The sequence below is a fragment of the Poecile atricapillus genome, chromosome Z, assembly GCF_030490865.1.
Source record: "Poecile atricapillus isolate bPoeAtr1 chromosome Z, bPoeAtr1.hap1, whole genome shotgun sequence".
In the NCBI taxonomy this organism is placed as follows: domain Eukaryota; kingdom Metazoa; phylum Chordata; class Aves; order Passeriformes; family Paridae; genus Poecile; species Poecile atricapillus.
In genome coordinates, this window is record NC_081289.1 from 66,374,727 (window position 1) to 66,392,738 (window position 18,012).

The following is an 18,012-nucleotide window of genomic DNA, read 5'->3' on the forward strand; positions in this document are numbered from 1 at the left end:
CTGCCAGGGATCCAGGGGCAGCCCCAGCTGCTCTGGGCACCCTGTGCCAGGGCCTGCCCACCCTGCCAGGGAACAATTCCTGCCCAAGATCCCACCTTCACCTCAGCCTGCAGCCATTCCCCCCTGCTCTGCCACCTCATACTCTGGTACAAAGTCTCTCTCCAGCTCTCTTTAGACCCTTGAGGTACTGGAGGGTGCTCTGAGGTCTCTCTGCAGCCTTCACCTCTCCAATGAAGGGAGTGCTGGTTGTGTACAGGGCACCACGGAATAGATGTTCCCTCCGCTCCAGCTCTCCCAACGTCACCTCATGGCCTGGCACCAGCCACTGCTGGGTTTGGTGTGTCCATTGCCACTGAAATGTCTCAAATCTGACTCATATTTTCATTTTTATGTCTCTGTTGGAGCCTTGCCCTCTCATGTTGTCACCAACTTGACAGCCCAGCAGATGTGTCCAGGGCAGACACGTTCCCATTCCAGAGGCATTGGAAAGGCTGGCACTTCAGCATGGATGTTTTGATTCCCACCTCTGTGGCCATGGCCCTGATCACATATTCCCACAGCAGTCAACAGCTCGACAGCTCACAGAAAACTCCTCTTACCTTCTCCTCACATGGCTGGTAAGGATATTGCTGCTCTTGCACGCTGTGAAAGTACAAGCACTGCTGAGGAAGAGCAGAGCAATCGCTCCTGAGCTGACAGGAGGGTCAAAGTTTTACTATTGCCACGGATACTGTGCTATTGCTACTGAAGGCTCAGCCAGTCTGGGGATGCTCAGTGCCTGGGCTTGTCAGCTGTTGGTGAAACAGATGTGTTACTGCAATGTAGCAGAGAGTATAAACTGTAAATGGTTTTCAGGAAAGAATGCAAGGCTTGTATTCGACTGCTGTGCTGCTGTGCTGTGTGCTTTCAATGCAGCAGCAAGACTGTTTTCTGTAGCCCTTCCTGCAACCTTTCCTCTTGGTAGTTACTGTTCCAGAGAGGGCTTCCCATGTTTCTCAGAAACATATATCCATGAGCTTATATCGTGAACATTTGTTCATTTAAACATTGTTAAAGATCCAGCTTTAGCCTACAACAGCCAGGAAAATCTGAATTTTAACCAAGACGGAGTTTCTCAGTGCAGGAGGGGTTCTCTTCCCACACGGTCTGTTCCTGTCACTGCTATAGCACTATCTCTGTTTCTGTGCACATACTCTTTTTATCAAGCAACACCATGGCTGTACCATCTCACTTGTTACATTTCAGAAGAGTCTGGCTCTGAAAACCACCATGTTGTTCTACTTACTCCCTACATTTAGTTTCATCCTGTTGCCTCAGGAAAAAAAAAAAAAAAAAAAGTATTACTGGTATCTCTCTCCTTCTCTGGTATCTATCTCCTTCTCTCTCTTCCCCTTCTGTGAGGGGAAAAACCAGACTGTCACAGCAGTGAGACACCCTGGCCTTGCTTCCTGAAGAGGGTCTTTAAAAGGTTTGCACCCAGTGTTTTCTCCTTCGTCACCTGCTCAATCCAGATGACAAAAACTCAGATGATCAGTTTCTCACACTGTGGATCCTAGAAGCCAGAAGTCTGTAAACAGAACTGAACATTTCCCTATTAAAAAAACCCTTAACTTACATTTTGCCTGCCTAGGCCAATAATTTGTAAATTTGTTTTCAGGTTTACCGTGTCACGCTCAGGCATTCTGTAAGATAATGCTGTTTGCTGTTCCACGGGTACTGCACCTCTGTTAAACACAGTCCTGGTGATCAGGTGCCTGGCCTGTTATAGATCTCTTGTTTGCTGCGAGATGAGGAGCTATAAAGCTGCTGGGATCAAATTTACAAAGAGGACAAATTTACTTTGCTGGGGGGCAAAGTAAAATTGAAATCTGCTCACCTGAAAAACCTGCAGTGTTGGGGGGAGCACGTGCTTGGGGTCAGAGCAAAGAGAAGCACCTGGAGCAAGGGAAAGCTGTGGTTTCAGAATCACACCTCTGATCTGCAGGTAGCTCCTGGCCTTCGGGGAAGGATGTCACTCAGGGGGTGTCCTTTGGGGAACAGGGATACACAGCAGCAGTGCCCAGGGAACTCACACTCCAGAATGAGCTTTCCCAAATGACTCTTTGCTTTCACAAGCTGCATTTCCTCTGCCCTCCAGCTACAGGAGACAGAAGCTAAAGGAGCCTAATGGACTGCAAAGGAACCCCTGAAGCTGACTCCTGTAGTTTCTCACTCTATCTCCACTGGACTAAAGCAGTGTTTTACAGGTAATACCTGCCAAGGCGGTACTGTTCTGCTTTCACTGCTGAAAAAGAGAAATCGAGCTGCTGGCCCCAGTTCAGAGAGGACACCTGTGCTTTCCACTGCTTTCCCAGTGGAAAAGTACTTTGTGTGGCACAGCTACAGCAGCACTGTGGCACCACCTTAGCTGGACCTAAGGCAGCCTTTGTGGAAGTGCCTTTGTGCATCTTTTCCACTTAATAAACAACGAGCTCAGTCTTAGATATGTGTCCCCCTGAGAATCAGGCCTTTTGATATTGTTTTTCACAAGTCCTAGCCACTTTCCCAGGAAAGTAACTATAAACATAGGTGTTTATACATTCCATTAAAGATTTGCCTTTTGATGGACATCTCTCATGGCCAGTGCAGTTGGGAAGGTGTTAACCTGACTATCCAATCCCTGGTCATGGTCAGAAACCTGTAAATACTGAAAGAACAAATAAATGAAAATTCTTCTTTCACCACACCTCGAGCTGCGTCTGTGTGAATCATCTCGTGTCCAACAGTAACAGATATGAATAAATCTTCTGTGAAATAAAGCCATTAGAGCTGGCAAGAAGTGTTCCAAAATGCATCATTTTGGCAACGTTTTAAATACAGATGTCAGCTCCTGCAGTAAATCAACTGCAGTATAGAGCTGTGCATTTCTGTAGGCAGCATACTTTTATGTTCTACAAACAAATGTATTACTGCCTGAAGTTATCAATGTTTTATGTATGCTTCTTTCATAACCCTAGTTATTTATGGAAAAAAGGTGTTTGGTTGTGGGGTTTCTTTGGGATACAGCTTGTGAAAATACAACTACTTCTTGTAAAATGAAACTTTATTCTAAAATGTATCCAAAATTGCAAGACACAAGCACCATTAAACAGATAAATAGACATATATTTATGTACAGAGAGCATCAAAACACAAAACAATTGTTAATATAATTCTTATACCATTTTAATGAGTATCCATCAATAAAACTTTACAATTTAAAGGAGACTTTTCAGTTGCAAAACAGTTGTAAAATCATATGTATAAATTATGTTTACTACAATTCCAATAACAGAGGCAAAGTAAAATACAAAAATAATAATCAATCAATACTGCAAATTCAAATACAAACCCCAAAAAGTAATGCTGCACAGGTACGTATGTACACTGGATGAATTCATGCAGCCAGGCAGTGCAACAAATTAACTGCTGAGTTTAACTTATCACAAAATGGAACCACCATGTCGGCAAACAGAAGAAAATATACTTTTGTAATAAATCATAGTGCATTTTGAAGTTAGACTTTATAAAATGATTGTTGAGTGATATACTTCTAATATTCCCCATGTGATCTGAGATCCCCCCAACTCCTTTTTTTCACAAAATAAAATACAAATGACAAAAGCTAAAAACCCCACTGTAGAACAGAGTCTGATGTACTGGTACCATCTTGAACGCATTTGTTTTTAATTCTCGGTATCAGACTTGTTTGCAAGTGTCCATGTCCACAGGGACACGTGTTTTTTCCTTGCTACCAGAAGTAAATCTTTCACGCTCCAATGCTATCTCCATAAACTGCATCTCACACGATGCTTAGCCTGCACTGGTTTGAAGAGACACAGCTGAGCCTTGAAAAAAGAACCCTTAAATCCCTATGAAGCACAGAGAGAGTAAATGGAGGATAGAGAGACCTCATTATTCCTGAAGCTCCTATCCCTAATTGCTTTAATTACATAAACAGAGATTAACATAAGAGGCTTTTATGGCTTGGGTGAAATTTCTGCTAATTTGCTGGGCAAGTGCGAAGCCCGTGTCTCTCCACAGGGCTTTGCCTTTCACAGTGCAGAGGGCTACAGACTTTTGGTTGGTGAAAGGAAGCCTCAGATAACTATATAGAAAAATACCTCTGCAGTGAAAATGTGGTAAAGAAACAAAAAATCAAAACAGGACCTCTGGAAAACTGTGACTTCTTGTGTAACAAAAACATGGCTGTCACCTTTCAGGTCTGTGTTGGTTGGTATAGCATGAACACGTAGATAAAACTGGTTAAGTGTCAAAATTATATGATACAATTACACAGTCTGACACTTTTTTTCTTAAAATCTTAAGTGATAAGCACGCTCAGTGTTTTCACTAGGAAGTTACTGCTAAAATGCTACATTTCGTTGCTGAAAAGACATTTATAGCAGCCTGTAAACTACTGAAGAGTTGCTCCCTGCATCCTTTCTTGCTTCCAAAACCTCCCCACTTGAGCCATGGCTAACATCTACGTTAATGGGAGTTTTGAGCAAAGAAGGGATGCGGAAAACCACCTGTATTGGGTAAATAATGTAGCAATTTACACAGCAGCTCTTCAGATTTTCCAACATGCAAACACGGGTAGAGAGAAGCTAAGAGACAGCATGCACTGCAGCGTTATGTCATTGTGCTTATGTCTGCTGAGGGCACTATGGCGTTTTCACTCAGAAAAACAGAAATGTTAGCCCCAGAAGACTAAAAGAGCCAATATTACTGAAGCCATCAGCTACTGTTGTAGTAAAGAACACCCCAAAAGAGGGAGGAAGTTCGTCTGCTCGTAGCATATATATACTGAAGCTGAAGAGAATTACAAAGGCACAATACAAGCCTATATTTCTGGTAAATTATATATATTCATAAATTTCTGCTCATACCACCTCAAGATAGTGAATGGTACAATAATAACTGAAGGTACAAATGTTAATTGAAAGTGAAGCTCTACAAACAAAGGGCTGCTGGAGAACAGAGCTCATTACTTGCTACATTTCTTCTCTTTCTGGGTGGTGAGCTCATCCACCTTTCCTCCACTGGCTGACAACAACATGGTGACCCAGTGAGAAAACTGGAACTCTGTCAGATGACAGACAGAATGGCTTTATGCATCTGAAAAGCCATCAGTGAGTGGCTGCCACAACAATCTTTCCCACTGCTTTACCTTTGGCTCAGAATTCACAGAGAAACCAGGAACATCAACTGGAAATCCATACCCATTTTCATGCAGAGCTGAGGCTGAGATAATCCATGAAGGTAGCATTTTGGTTAACTTCAGCACTCAAAAATATTGAACAGCAGAGCAGGAAGTGTACCAGCTCATCATAAGAAACAAATCTCTATTTTTCTATTCATAGCTACACAAGATCTGTATCATTTCCAACAATGAATGACTCACAACTTAGGAAATAAAGTGAATGGATCAATACTGCTCCTGTTAAACTCCTGGAAAGTGACACCCACTTCTGTGTGATGAAATTACAGGGCAACTGTGGAGGCCACTGCTGTCCCAGCCCAGCTCTGAGAACGTGGACGCTTGATGAAGGTGAAAGGTGCAGCTACAACATCCGAGTTTCAACCCTGAGCTGCTCCTCAGCTCACCACAACAATTGGCACAACTGCTGTCAGGATTTCGTACCAGCAGGGAATGGAGGAAGGCATCAAGGGGATCTAGAGGAGGAACCCGCTGGAAGCAGGCTCTGCTAACCCACAGCAACGCTGCCTGCAAATCTGCTCTATCTGGCATGAGATAGTCCCTCATCTCCAAATCAGCACATCAAATCCCAACACGTTTATCACAAGTTTCTCCCCCCAAAAAATATCATGAACTGCCATTACTACATGTATTCTCACAATCCTCAACCAGGACCTCCGAGATTTATTCCTTAAAGCTCTCAGGAAAGGAATCTTTAGCCACACCTGGGCAGTATGAACATTAATACCTTAATTAATTTATTTGAGTTACAGGCTCACAGCTGAATTTAAAAGCTGCATGTGCTATTGCTGGTGTTGACTGATCTATGCAATGGTTTCTCCCTGTGTTGCTTCCAATGAAAATCAGTGCAAGTAACAAGGAAGCCCATGTAAAAAATAAAGGTGAGGATTCCTAGGCAGGGGCAATCCCTCCAGAAATGTTCCAACAAGTTGCAAGTTCAAGCTACAGCTGCTCATTAAAACTGAAGCAAAAATAAAGAAAATAGCATTACAGGGCATAAATCTCATGGTTGAGATTGAATTCAGAAAGTCATCTGTAAATCACTTGGATTCAGGTTCAAAGGAGCTGCATTATTTTCCAAGATCAAATAAATACACTTCTGCATAGAGGTGTGAGAAGCCAATTGCGCACACTTGGATTCATCCCACCTAATTCCAGCTGTTCAGCACTGGTGAGGGCAAATGATGCCACAGTGCAATCTTCCAGAGGCATCTCCACTCGTGTCCCTCCTCTGCTTCACACACGAGACCCAGGCTGGTAATTTTCAGCCAGCTGAAATTAGGGCAGGATGAATGAGGCTGCAGCATGGAGCGGAAACAAGTCTGATGTGGTGGCACAGTATCACCACGACAGTGCAGTCTGTCAGCCCTGTCTGAGGCTCCCAGCCGGACACGCGCTGGGTCAGTGACCCACAGCATCCGCACCTTTGCAGCTCACAGGCTGGCAAGGAGCTCACCACACTTCAAACAGTGAGGCTGGAGTTCATGACGATCCCCCAAAGCAAGACCCAGAGCCACCTGGGATGAGAGTGAGGCAGCTCTGGGGCTGCAGCCCTCCCAGACATCCCAGAGGCTGCCCTGGAGAGTCACACACAAGGTCTGGAGGGCTTTGCAGCCGCAGTGGTTACTCATCCTAACACAACACGCACACATGTCCACGTATCCATGGTGCTGTGGGAGTTCTGCATCCCCACGCCTTGGCTACGGCATGGGCCGGCTCTTTGCAGGAGCTGTCGGTAATGAGGATGAAGCACACACTGAGGAGAAATACAGCGTTCTGAAACACACATTTGTGAGATCCCCAATAGTATTAATAGTAACAATTAAGGTCAGAGGCAGTATCAAGTTTTGCATGCACTTTCTACATTAGTATTTATATATACAAGTTTCATTCTTGCTGGTTTGCAAAATTACTGAGGTTTCCTTTACTTCCAGAGACTGGAACATTAAACATTAGTTTCATTTACGGTGTTGAAAGTCATTCTTTGTCTAAAATACACCTACAAATACTTGGGATTATGGGACTGGGATTGCCCTGTTGTTCTCTGTAAAGGGCTGTAGTAACTGTAGAAATATTTTTTTCATCTTAGAAATACAGGGAATTTATCTACAAATTGGACTGTAAGCATGAGGAACACTTATTGCAAGTTCTCAAAGTCTTACATGAAAGGGCGAAGGTGCAAAGTCATTAAGACTGCCTTGATTCTAAAGATTAGCCTACTCATTTTATTAAACTATCAATAGAAACACAGAATTTAAAATAATCCAAGTAAGAATCCCCTTCAACTTTCCAAGCTTCTTCATTTTCCCATCACTGCCTTTCAGACTAGACAGGACTTGAAATTCTGACGTCAGAAACCAGCAAAGAATGCACAGACATTTTCAGGTCTTTGTTGTATATCATAAAATACTGTAAAAAAGAATGCAGAGTCCCAGAATTCAGGTTATTTTTCATTCTAGGTAACCAGACAGAGAGTTCAAATCTCCTTAAAACATCACCTCAGGTAAAGCCTGCGGTGTGTGGGGATGAGGACACAATGCAGAGGCAGCGCCGTGCCTCCCTTAGAGATGGGCTTCTGTCTTGGCACTGCTGCAGTTTGTGGGGAATAAAAAAGACAGCAGCTCACACACCTGGGTAAGGCAGCAGCCTGCCCAGGTGATGTGCCTGGGGCACCCCTCTGCCAGGGGACACTGCAGAGCTGTGACACCCCTCAGGTGTGCAGGCACAAGCACCTGGGATGCCACAAAACCTGCAGCTGCCTGCTCAAATCCAACCCCAAGCTCTCAGAAAAGGGTATGAACTGGGTTGAATTCTCTTACATTACATTTAATATTCCTGTAAATGGCTTATAGATCTGCTGTTTGAAACCACATTCTGAAACCACTAAGCGTGCTTAACAGAGCTCCAACTCTATGTGGACAGTGAGTTCAGAGCACAGAACAAGGACTGTTGCAATATAATACACATGGCTGTACAGTCAAATGCCACCTCTTGCTTCAAAACAAGAATTTACAGTAGCAAGCAGTGGTGGCAAGATTGCTTACACAAAACCTACAGGAATTTACAGGATATGCATGGATCACCGAGGTTATAACACCAGCAGCAGACAACACAGAGTATCTTGTGCAATGTGAACAGAGTTGACAGTAGTTTACCAATGCTGTAATTAATTCACATAAATATGCTAACCCACCAGCTAACAAATCTTCCTCTTCCCACCAGAACCAGATGTGTGTACAGCAATGCATTAAAAAAAAAAAAAGTGGTTGGTTTTTGTGGTTTCAGCCAAACATGCAGAAAATAGAAGCATTCCAAGGGGATACTTAAAAAAAAAATAAAAAAATCCCTCAAAACTGGTGTCCAAGCACACACAGCAATTCGATTCACACTTCTCAAACAGCCATGACAGAGCCCAAGTTTATTGTATGGGTGCTTTTTGTCCTGGAAAAATAGTAATATAAAAATTCACTTGATTTTTAACAGAAAACTCCAGCTTTACTCACACCACTCTTCCATGTCTCTAATTCCAGCCCTAAATCATTCCAGCCCTCCTTTAAGAAATGTGTTCTCTTCCTTATCCATTAATGCAAATGCAAATCAAATCAAAACTACAACATAATCAGAAAAAAATAAACGAGACTAGAAAAATGAAAATGAAAATAGCTTACACCTGCTTTTGGATGTTATGTTTATTGATAACAATTTAGTAACACCACTTTGCTTTCCCACTAAACCACTGGATGTGCTCCGTGCCTCTGTTACAGAGAGCTTTAGTAAATTTCTACCTCAATTAAATATATCCTGCATTTGGAATTTTATTTTCCTCCAATCTGCATGACAAGAATCAGCTTTTCTTTCAAGCTATTTTCTATCACTGTTAGGAACCATCTTGTCTAGTTTGCGAGTATGCGGGATGCTAACTTCCCTGATCTCGAACAGTGAGAGCTCTCAGGATGTTGCAGTGCCATTCCTTATCTGCTGTTATACTCAATTTCTCTCTAATGAAATAAAACTCTATACAGCAGAGCTCTAGTTACAGATGTCAACAACTTCCTGCATATTTATTGGGCAAAATGCTCTTGTTTTTGTGTGAAGATCTGGCATAGTACATTTAATGGGGAGGTCCAAGTGAGAGAGGGTAAAACATGAAGATTAAAACAACACAAATAAAGCCTAAAATATCCAGTTCATCCAGTTGACAGTCTGACTCCTCAGGGATCAGAGCGGTTGTTCCACAACAATAATTTTTCCCACCAAAAGCAATTACTGATGATTTCAGTATCTCTGTAACAGCCCAAACTCCTAGACTGTACAGTCTGTTTCCCAGTTAATCCCAGGCCATCGAGAAAACACCACCTTTCAAAATCCCCATGTTTTGTGCTGTTTCCCTATGAAAACTGATGCTAAAACTACCAGAATTTTCTCTTAGCAAAATCCAGCCTCTTGTCTCAGCACTGTAAAGTCTTGAAAGGATCCCCAGAACCTAACGGCAAGAAGAGTTGTGCAAGTTCTCAAGAGAACAGCGAGGTAGCGAACGAACACTTTGTTTCTGGTGGATAACTGCCCAGCCCTGAGCCACCTGACCCTGGGAACAAGCCTGCTCGACCACCTGGTCCCTCTTCTGAGACCACAGAACCCTGAACCATCCACGAGACACACTGAAAACACTGACCAGGCAAAGTACACTGCTATTTGTGAATTAGGCTTTGTACAACGTCACACGAATCAGATGTCAAGCAGTACACTTTTGGAGATGTGCAAGGAGCTTTTAACATGAAGTCCAGCTGGATGATTTACAGCAACTAGGCAGCAAATATCTCTTTGATGTCCTCTCCCAAAACCATGTCTTTCAGCAAATATTTACAATGCTGAATTAAAATAAGGAAAAAAAAAGGTGTTGTTTTTTTTTCTCTCTCCATTTCTTTTGCACACAAAACTGAAATAGTGGCTAGAAAGTGACCATTTCAAATTATAACTGAAAACTGCATTTATTAAATTTGAAAACATGTACCCAAGAAAACCTTTATACATTTTTATGGCAAGTTGTCCTATTACATGAGAGGCTTTCTTACACATTTTAAGCTTAAATGAAGAACAGCAACCAAACAGAAGTTTGGACTAAAACTGCAAAGCTGTTGGCTGTGTTGAGGGAAACTATGGCTGCACAACTGAAAACAAGATGGAAGAACAAATTCACAGAAATAGTTCATGTAATAGTGAACAAAGCTCTAATAAAGTAAGAAACAGAAGAAAGCCAAATTTGCTCTGCATCTCAGTACTGTCGATACATAAACATGCTCCTGCACTGGTAAAATCTGTAAAATAATGTCTGCTTTGGGAAGACTTAATTTGAGCTCTAGACTGTCCATGTTCAAGCATGGGTTTAGATTATTACAGTCCTATTTTTTTAATTCCCTGAAGGATACTACCTGTGTTCTTAGATCTGTTTAAAATTAACTATGTGCAGGCTGAGTTTCAAATCAAGGTTGGCAAGATCAGAATTTTCATGTGCTGAGTAGATGATCCATTTATTTTTTCTAGATTTGGTACTGTAATTTGTTTCCAATATGTAGAGCACTCAAAGCAGTATTTTAAACTCTCTTTTCTCATTTTTCAGGTTGAAACATCATTTTGGTAATTTCAACAGACCCTCTGTATTTTGCTCTGTGTACTCAGTTTTGACATCTGCCAAATAATGTTACACCACAGGTAGATTATATATTTGACCCAGACTAGGGTGAAGTCCTACCCAAAAATGACCTTATGGAAGTGGTTTCATCAAAGTTTCAGCAGAACTGGCATGAGCAGCAATTTATAGAACTGTGCCAGTAATTTCTGAAAAGTAGAGAGAGCTGCATACAGCAAAATTTAAACCTAACTAATTTATTTCTGAACTTTTGCAGTTGTTCTGAATCACTAAATCATGAACTGGATCCTCAGTGTGAGATAACAGTATTGAAATAGTTTTAGGGGTTTATTTGAAAGATGTGCTTTGTTAGGATTCCCATCCTTAAGGCCTGAGCAAACCCAAGTGTGTCTATGACAGCACATCACCACAGTTACATCACCACTTATACTGAATTAAATAAAAACACATTTACCTGTATTTTTTACATCATTAAGGTATATTTTACATTCTTGAAATGCAAATGTGTAGAGTCAAATACTGAAGAATCCAGTCCATACTTAGCCATCACAACAACAACAATGGATCGGAGCTGACTAGGAACCAGAGAAAACACTTAATAATTAACTGATACAGAAATAGAAACCTGTGCAATATGTATCAGCTGAAAAGTCATTTTGAATAAAGTGATGAACACTAAATATTGTAACATCTGGTCCCTCATTAAATTTGATTCCAAATCATTTGCACATGCAGTATTGCATTTGCTAGCCACAGAACAGAGGAGAATTCAGTTGGTTTTAGGTAGTTCAAGAAGCTGTCCTTTGATGCATCCTTAAAGAAGCAAGCTTCTGTTCACTCCTTCCCAAGTGGAACTATTTAAAATAAATGATTAGCCGATATATTTCTCACTGAGCACTCCTGTTGGAAGGGAAAGGAAGAGCTGGATGTCCCAGGACATGGAACATTTAATCCTACATTATGAGGAACGAACTGAAAGCCTGGAAGTTGTTACTGCCTCTGAACACGTGACATGTTGGACGGCCAGGGCTCTGCAAACAGAGGGCTTCCAAATAAAAATCTGAATTTTGGGGGGGTAGGAGGTGCAACTGCAGTTATTCCTCATTCTCAGGTAGCTAAGAATTTAATCCCTCCATGCAAATATCCAGGTATTTTGTTAATGCATGCCAGGCCACAAGCTTTACCTGCGATTCAGACAGCTTCCTCCTCACCTCAAACCCTGTTCTTACACATGGCAGTAACATCTGGGCGATGTGGAGATACTTCTGGACCTGCACACTCCCTTCCATAGGCTTAAGCAGCAGGTAAGAGCCTGGTTCCACTGTGAAGTTCACAAGTGAATCCAGTTTCAGCTGATTTCTACAAAGCTGGAATATTTGCAACAGTTCTCACAGCATAAGAGATCCCTTACTCTCCATTTCTGCTGCTCTAAGATTTAATCACTTCTGCTTTTAAAAAGGCTTACTTCAACTTTGCTGAAAGACCCAGAATCACCTTCCATTTATTTCTATACTAAAAAGCAAGATCTAACTAAAAACCCAGTGTGAGGAGATCTACCCTGCACCACTGAAAACAGAATTCCTACCAGAGCTGGACAAGTTCTGCTATTATCAACACTGCTGTTGTGTAACTGCAGAACCAAACAGCAGTTACATTGCTCCTGGTATCTGGAGCATAAAAAATGTAAGTGGGAGCAAAAACTGAGTGCTTGGAAACAGTTTCTTCCCATATTGATACTCCAGATACCATGGAAATCCTAAAAGGATTTGTAAGGAAAAGAAAGGAAAATCAACAAGCAAAAAGCCCCATACATATTAAGAAAAAAAATAATCCAAAGGAGTAATTTTGAAGTTGAGTAATTAGCACATAAGATTGTTTTCTAGTGGTTCAGCTGCAGAACCTGGCCTCTCCAGGAGCGTGACTGAGGCTGGGTAAAGCCTTGGACAAAGCATGAGTGACATCAGCTGCTGCCTGTGGGGCTACGTGGATATGAGAAAAGCAGGGCACAGTGACTAAATGATGTGCTGAAGGGACATTATGCTCCTGTATAAAAGAGGATAACATGTTTCAATAATGATATCCAGTCTGTGTCAGCACTTCCATACACAGGTTTAATGGCCAGACTTCCACCCTTCCCAGGTGCCTGACAGCTCACCTGGGAATGGGCTTTGGCACTTGATGTTCCCATCTACCTCAGTCCATCAGCAGTGACATCATCCGACTGAAAATGGGCCAGACACAGTTCTTGGGTCCCTGGGAGGCTACCACAGATAACACAGGTGGCAAACACAGGCTGCAAGGACTCCTGCACTCTGGGTGTGATAGGGACACACCAGTGGTGTTAGTGACAACAGCAAAGGGTCTGAGGAAATTACACCTGATTTTGTGTTTGTGACTCCAGCCAATAGCAGGGTCTTCCAGCATCTTTGGAGACGGCAACAAAGTGTTTTCCAAAGAGAAGCAAATGAATGTGACCTTCATAATCAATAAGAATACAGTCTACAAAACCATATAATGACTGTCTAGGTCATGTTCACATCTAATCATGTAGTTCTTACTAAAAAGTAATGCTACCAAAATCTTTGATACTTCAACATAATTTTAATCCTCTGAGACTTTCATCTTTGAACAGCCCTAACAGGAAAGCGTTAAATGCTTTTATTTCCATATACTATACAGATATAATATATGGAAATAAAAATGAGTTAGGAGATTGTAGTATTCCTTACACATCCTGTTACATTCAGCTACCATCACAAGCCCATCATGTATGTTCCTTTATCACAAGTTAATGAAAGAAAATCCATTGCATATGGACGTACCACATCCCAGAACTGCTCCTCCTCTGCAAGTGGCTCTTCTGGATTTAAGTTCAAGGAGAGGAATTTGCTGTTTGTGGCACAAACATCTGCTGAGCCACTGTGCCTGCGTTGCTGATCATCAGCCTTTCTATCACTAAAAACTGAAAACTTTTGTTTTCTTGGGGGAGGAGTTCAAAATCATCAGGAACTAAGTAACTGTACCATAATCTTGGTTTCAGAGCTCTGCCTGAAGGGAAATGGGAATGTTTCAGAGGCGTTTCCTTTAGGCCTTTTTCTGCATTCTGTCCCCAGCTTTCATACCTAACTGTCTGTCCTCCTTATAAATGGGCCTGGACCTTTGTTCCTTTTCTGTTCATGGCAAAAGATAACACCCTCACAACAAGGCTAGTAGTCATAAAAAGTTTACTGTGGCATTTTGGCTCCAAAAAAAAGAGTAAAAAGAAAAAAAAAAAAAGAAAAAAGAAAAAAAAAGGCTGCTGACTGTAAAGTTCTGTGGGAATTAATGCTGGCAGATATGGCAGAAAACACACACCCAAGCAGCAGGGTGACCTGATTTTCTAAATGAGCTTGGGAAATTCTGTTTATAATTAGGAACACGGATTGCTCATATTTGTTTGAGAATCACTGAAAATGGGAAACATAATTGTAAGTTGTTAGAAAATGTTTTGGTGATAAGGACTCTACTGTATTTCCACTAACTACCACCCCTACAGAAGACCATGCTAAATAGAAAACTCAATTCCAAGGGCAGGAGAAGCCCTGACACTTTATTGCTAGATTCTATAGCAATTGGAGCTCACTTACAGTAACCTTATAGTACTCTATATAAACTGAGAAGCTTGTATCAAATTCAGGCTTCCATTTAAAATAGATATTGCAGATATTAGGCTTCAATTAAAGAAGAAAAATAACCTTCAGTGCTTTTTTTTTTTTTTTTTCTCTTAAAGGCAAAGTATCAAAAAAAATCCCCAAACTAGGTGGAAGTTATTAAATTTCTCCAAAAAAATTAAGATGAGCTTTCTTCTATTTCTTGAGACAGTACAATTTGTGATTCACAGGGTAGCTGGTATCAAACACAAGGTAATGAAAGCTCGTATAAGCAATTTTATTCCTATCCATAATTGCAGACACTAACAAAATCAAAAGAATTTATCTTTTGAGTTCAACTTAAAAAATAACTTATAAAGCAGTGATATATGCAACATAAAACAGTTCAGGATGGGAGAGGGAAAGCAAATTTTAATAATTAAAATGTAAACGTGAGAAAAAAAAAAAATAATAAATGGAATAAAAGTCCCTACTTCTGATTTCTACGCAAGATGTCATGTGATCCTATTTTACAGTGTCCTGGGGTCTGTGTGTGTGTGTGTGTTTGGTGTGCCACACACACACACCCCACGCCGACCCACACATGTACACACACAGACAGGCGCTGGCAGCTCCACCTCGGGCACTTCTCTCATGCCACTCCTCACAGCTGTCTCAAGCATGTTTGGGACCCACTTTCTTGACAAAACGGGGGAGATGGTAGGAAAAAAGAAAATAAAAATAAACAGGTGGGTCTGATTGTGTCTGAGATCCTTTAGTTAAACTGTACACTGGGACGAATAATTTTCTTCTGCAGTAGCTCTCTGGAGAGGGCCAACTCACTGTGGTCTTCACGGCGACACTTGTGAACAGCTCACACACTCATTGTCATGCTAGGGGAGTACTGGAAAAGAGGAATCCACATTTTAACAAACATTTCTCCCCCCCATCCCCAGGCAGCAACATCCACACCTGGACTGCAGCAATGGCTTCAGGGCTGCTTGAGCTCCCTCCTGAATTTGTGCTGCAGCCTCTGTTGGGGCTGTAGTTCAGTTTGTGTCCCCAGAACTTCTGTTGTGCTTCTCTCATGCAAGAATTCAGCCAGTGCTGACAAAGACAGCTCCCCTGAGGGCTGTTTTGGTGTTACCTGGGTGCTGTGATGAACCAATACCTCACTGAGGCTTTCCACACCCCCTCCTACCCAGTGCTGGCTACTGGGGAATCTACCTGGGCAGGTGCCTAGTCTGAAGCAGACTGGCTGCACTCATGGGGAGCTGAACCACACAAGATTTTGGGGAGTTTTTGATTACTTTACGGGAAGAAAGGAACAAAGATATGTATGACTCTGATTAAATTAGGTCTGTATTATTTTGTGTTAGCAGCTTTAGGGGGCAAGCTGAATCATCAACCACTGGTCACTCTCCTTTGTGTGAACCAAAAATCCAATCACCACATGACACTGGTGATGTCACACAGTGACACAACTCAAATGCAGCCTTCACCCAAGCTACAGCTGCCCTCAGGCGAGCAGTGCTTCATTAAAGTAATCAATGGGACACCACAGTGCCTGCAAGAAATGCACACCTATACACATAATTTGCTTCTAAATTGAAAACTGTGGACTGCAAAAAACACTTAATTTGGTCTAACATCCTCTAGGTAGAGGAAAACGTTCAAATGCAAGAAGATCAGCATTTTGAAAACTGACAGAAGAAAAATGAAAGATAAATTTGCCTGTGCAAAGTCACATGTGCCCTAAATGCCCTGCCAAGTTTTGAGCTCCAAGATGGCATTTCCAAGTGTCTAAGCATTTAGAAAGAGTATTTTAGATGGGTCTTCCCTGACAGGTATTTTACACAGGTCCAACTACCAGCTCTGAGGCCTAAAGCAGAGCACTTGCTCAAGTCACATCTGAGCCAAGGTATCTGGGGAATCAATTTGGGAAAAGAACCAAAGCATGGTCTCAAGGGGTTTAGGATTTTTAACTTGCTATTAAGCCCTGCATTTCTATCTACCTCTAACCAAAGTCCCTGGTGAACCGAACAGCCAATCTCCTTGAGAAAGGAGCCCATGATAACACCTATTCTGAGCAGCCAAGTGGCAAAACATGGACCAGAAAGCAAAGCAGTTCCTCAGGATGAGAGAGCAGCCCATGTTACAGAGACAGCAGTCCCTGGGAGCAGGCAGGGACACCCCTGGCATGTGTCACTCCTGCCTTGCTGGCACACATCTCAACAAAGAAATCTGAGTGCCTGGCTCTCCCAGGCAGCACACCAGCACCCAGAACCCAGGGAGTGTCTGAGAGCACTGATTTTCTCCAGAGTACCACTGTGTCTCTTGTTCCCACGACCCTGTTTCAGTGACCCTGCCTGCCCTCAGCCCAGCAGAGTGCCAGACTGGCAGCCAAGGGCTGCCAGGAACAGGGACCACATTTCATGGAGCCTCTGTGCTTGCTGCCATCTTGGCAGATAATAAACATTGCTCTTTTTAGGCTGTGTATGACAGTTTTCTTCAACACTCCACACAACCTGAATGTGTGCCCACCAACAGCTAACTGGCAGAAACTCTTCCTTTTCACTAGCTAAAAAAGCTCCCAAAACCCCTCAAAATATGATTCCCAGGGAATTTTCCATGGGAATGGAAATTTCCAATTTTCAGCTATGCTGTGATCTAACAGAAGCTATAGGTCATCAGTGGCACAGGTAATGAGCTTACACTCCTATTTAGGGACCTAGATGTGGATTTAGAAACCCAGCTTCAGGCACATTATGACAATACCACAGTCTTGTTCTGTAAAATGTTTACATGTTTTGCTGCTTTGAGCATTCCATATTTAAAAAAAAAATAAGCATATTTTATTTTGCCCCAGAATGAACACTAGTGGAACCTCTGCCTTTTGTGGATGTAACAGCACACTGCATCTTTGCAACATGGAATCTACTGGTGCTCTCATCACATACTTCAGTGTAAACCCTGCTTTTTATTGACCTCATGGCCCAGAGCTTCTGCACTAAATCTATGCCTCCCACCTATTCTGGTTTCAGCTCTCTTTTGCACAGCATTTTTTATTCAAATCAATACTGTACTTCAGAAACGATTAAAAAACATGCAAGACACGGTGCTGCACTACAAGCACACTACAAAACTTGTAAATTTTCTTACTCTAAAGAAAAGGCCAGAGATACAGGTTCACCTTTGCCATCCAACAACCCAGGTAATCAAATACTTACACTCTCACTCTGGAAAGGGTTTAGGAAGTTTCCACCCATCTCACTGTCATCTCTGGGAGTGCCAGGCTGGTTGCTCATGCTCATATTACTGGGAGAGTTCTGTTAAATAAGATTGCAACATAGATATTCAGTGCTGAAGGTTTTGGTTCATTTACCAGCCTCACCAGGTGTGCCCAGGGCATGCTCCACACTTGGTGCACTCAGGTGCACAGTGCAGTGCACTGGGCCTCTCAAGGATGAAAAATCAGCCCCAGCAGGGTTCTG

The 18,012-nt window shown here is 42.2% G+C and overlaps 1 protein-coding gene across 4 annotated transcripts in view; it reads right to left on the minus strand.

Annotated features, from left to right (window-relative positions):
- Positions 1–3,067: 3,067 nt before the first annotated feature.
- The window catches only part of SSBP2 (single stranded DNA binding protein 2), a 135,026-nt gene continuing 120,081 nt past the window's right edge, over positions 3,068–18,012 (minus strand). For all 4 annotated transcript variants that reach the window (XM_058864262.1, XM_058864259.1, XM_058864258.1 and 1 more), the window contains 2 exons: positions 17,749–17,847; positions 3,068–15,422 (listed from right to left, as the gene is read on the minus strand). In XM_058864262.1, coding sequence (XP_058720245.1) covers positions 15,393–15,422; positions 17,749–17,847 — 129 coding nt within the window. In that variant the 3' untranslated portion in view covers positions 3,068–15,392. The remainder of the gene's footprint in view (positions 15,423–17,748; positions 17,848–18,012) is intronic.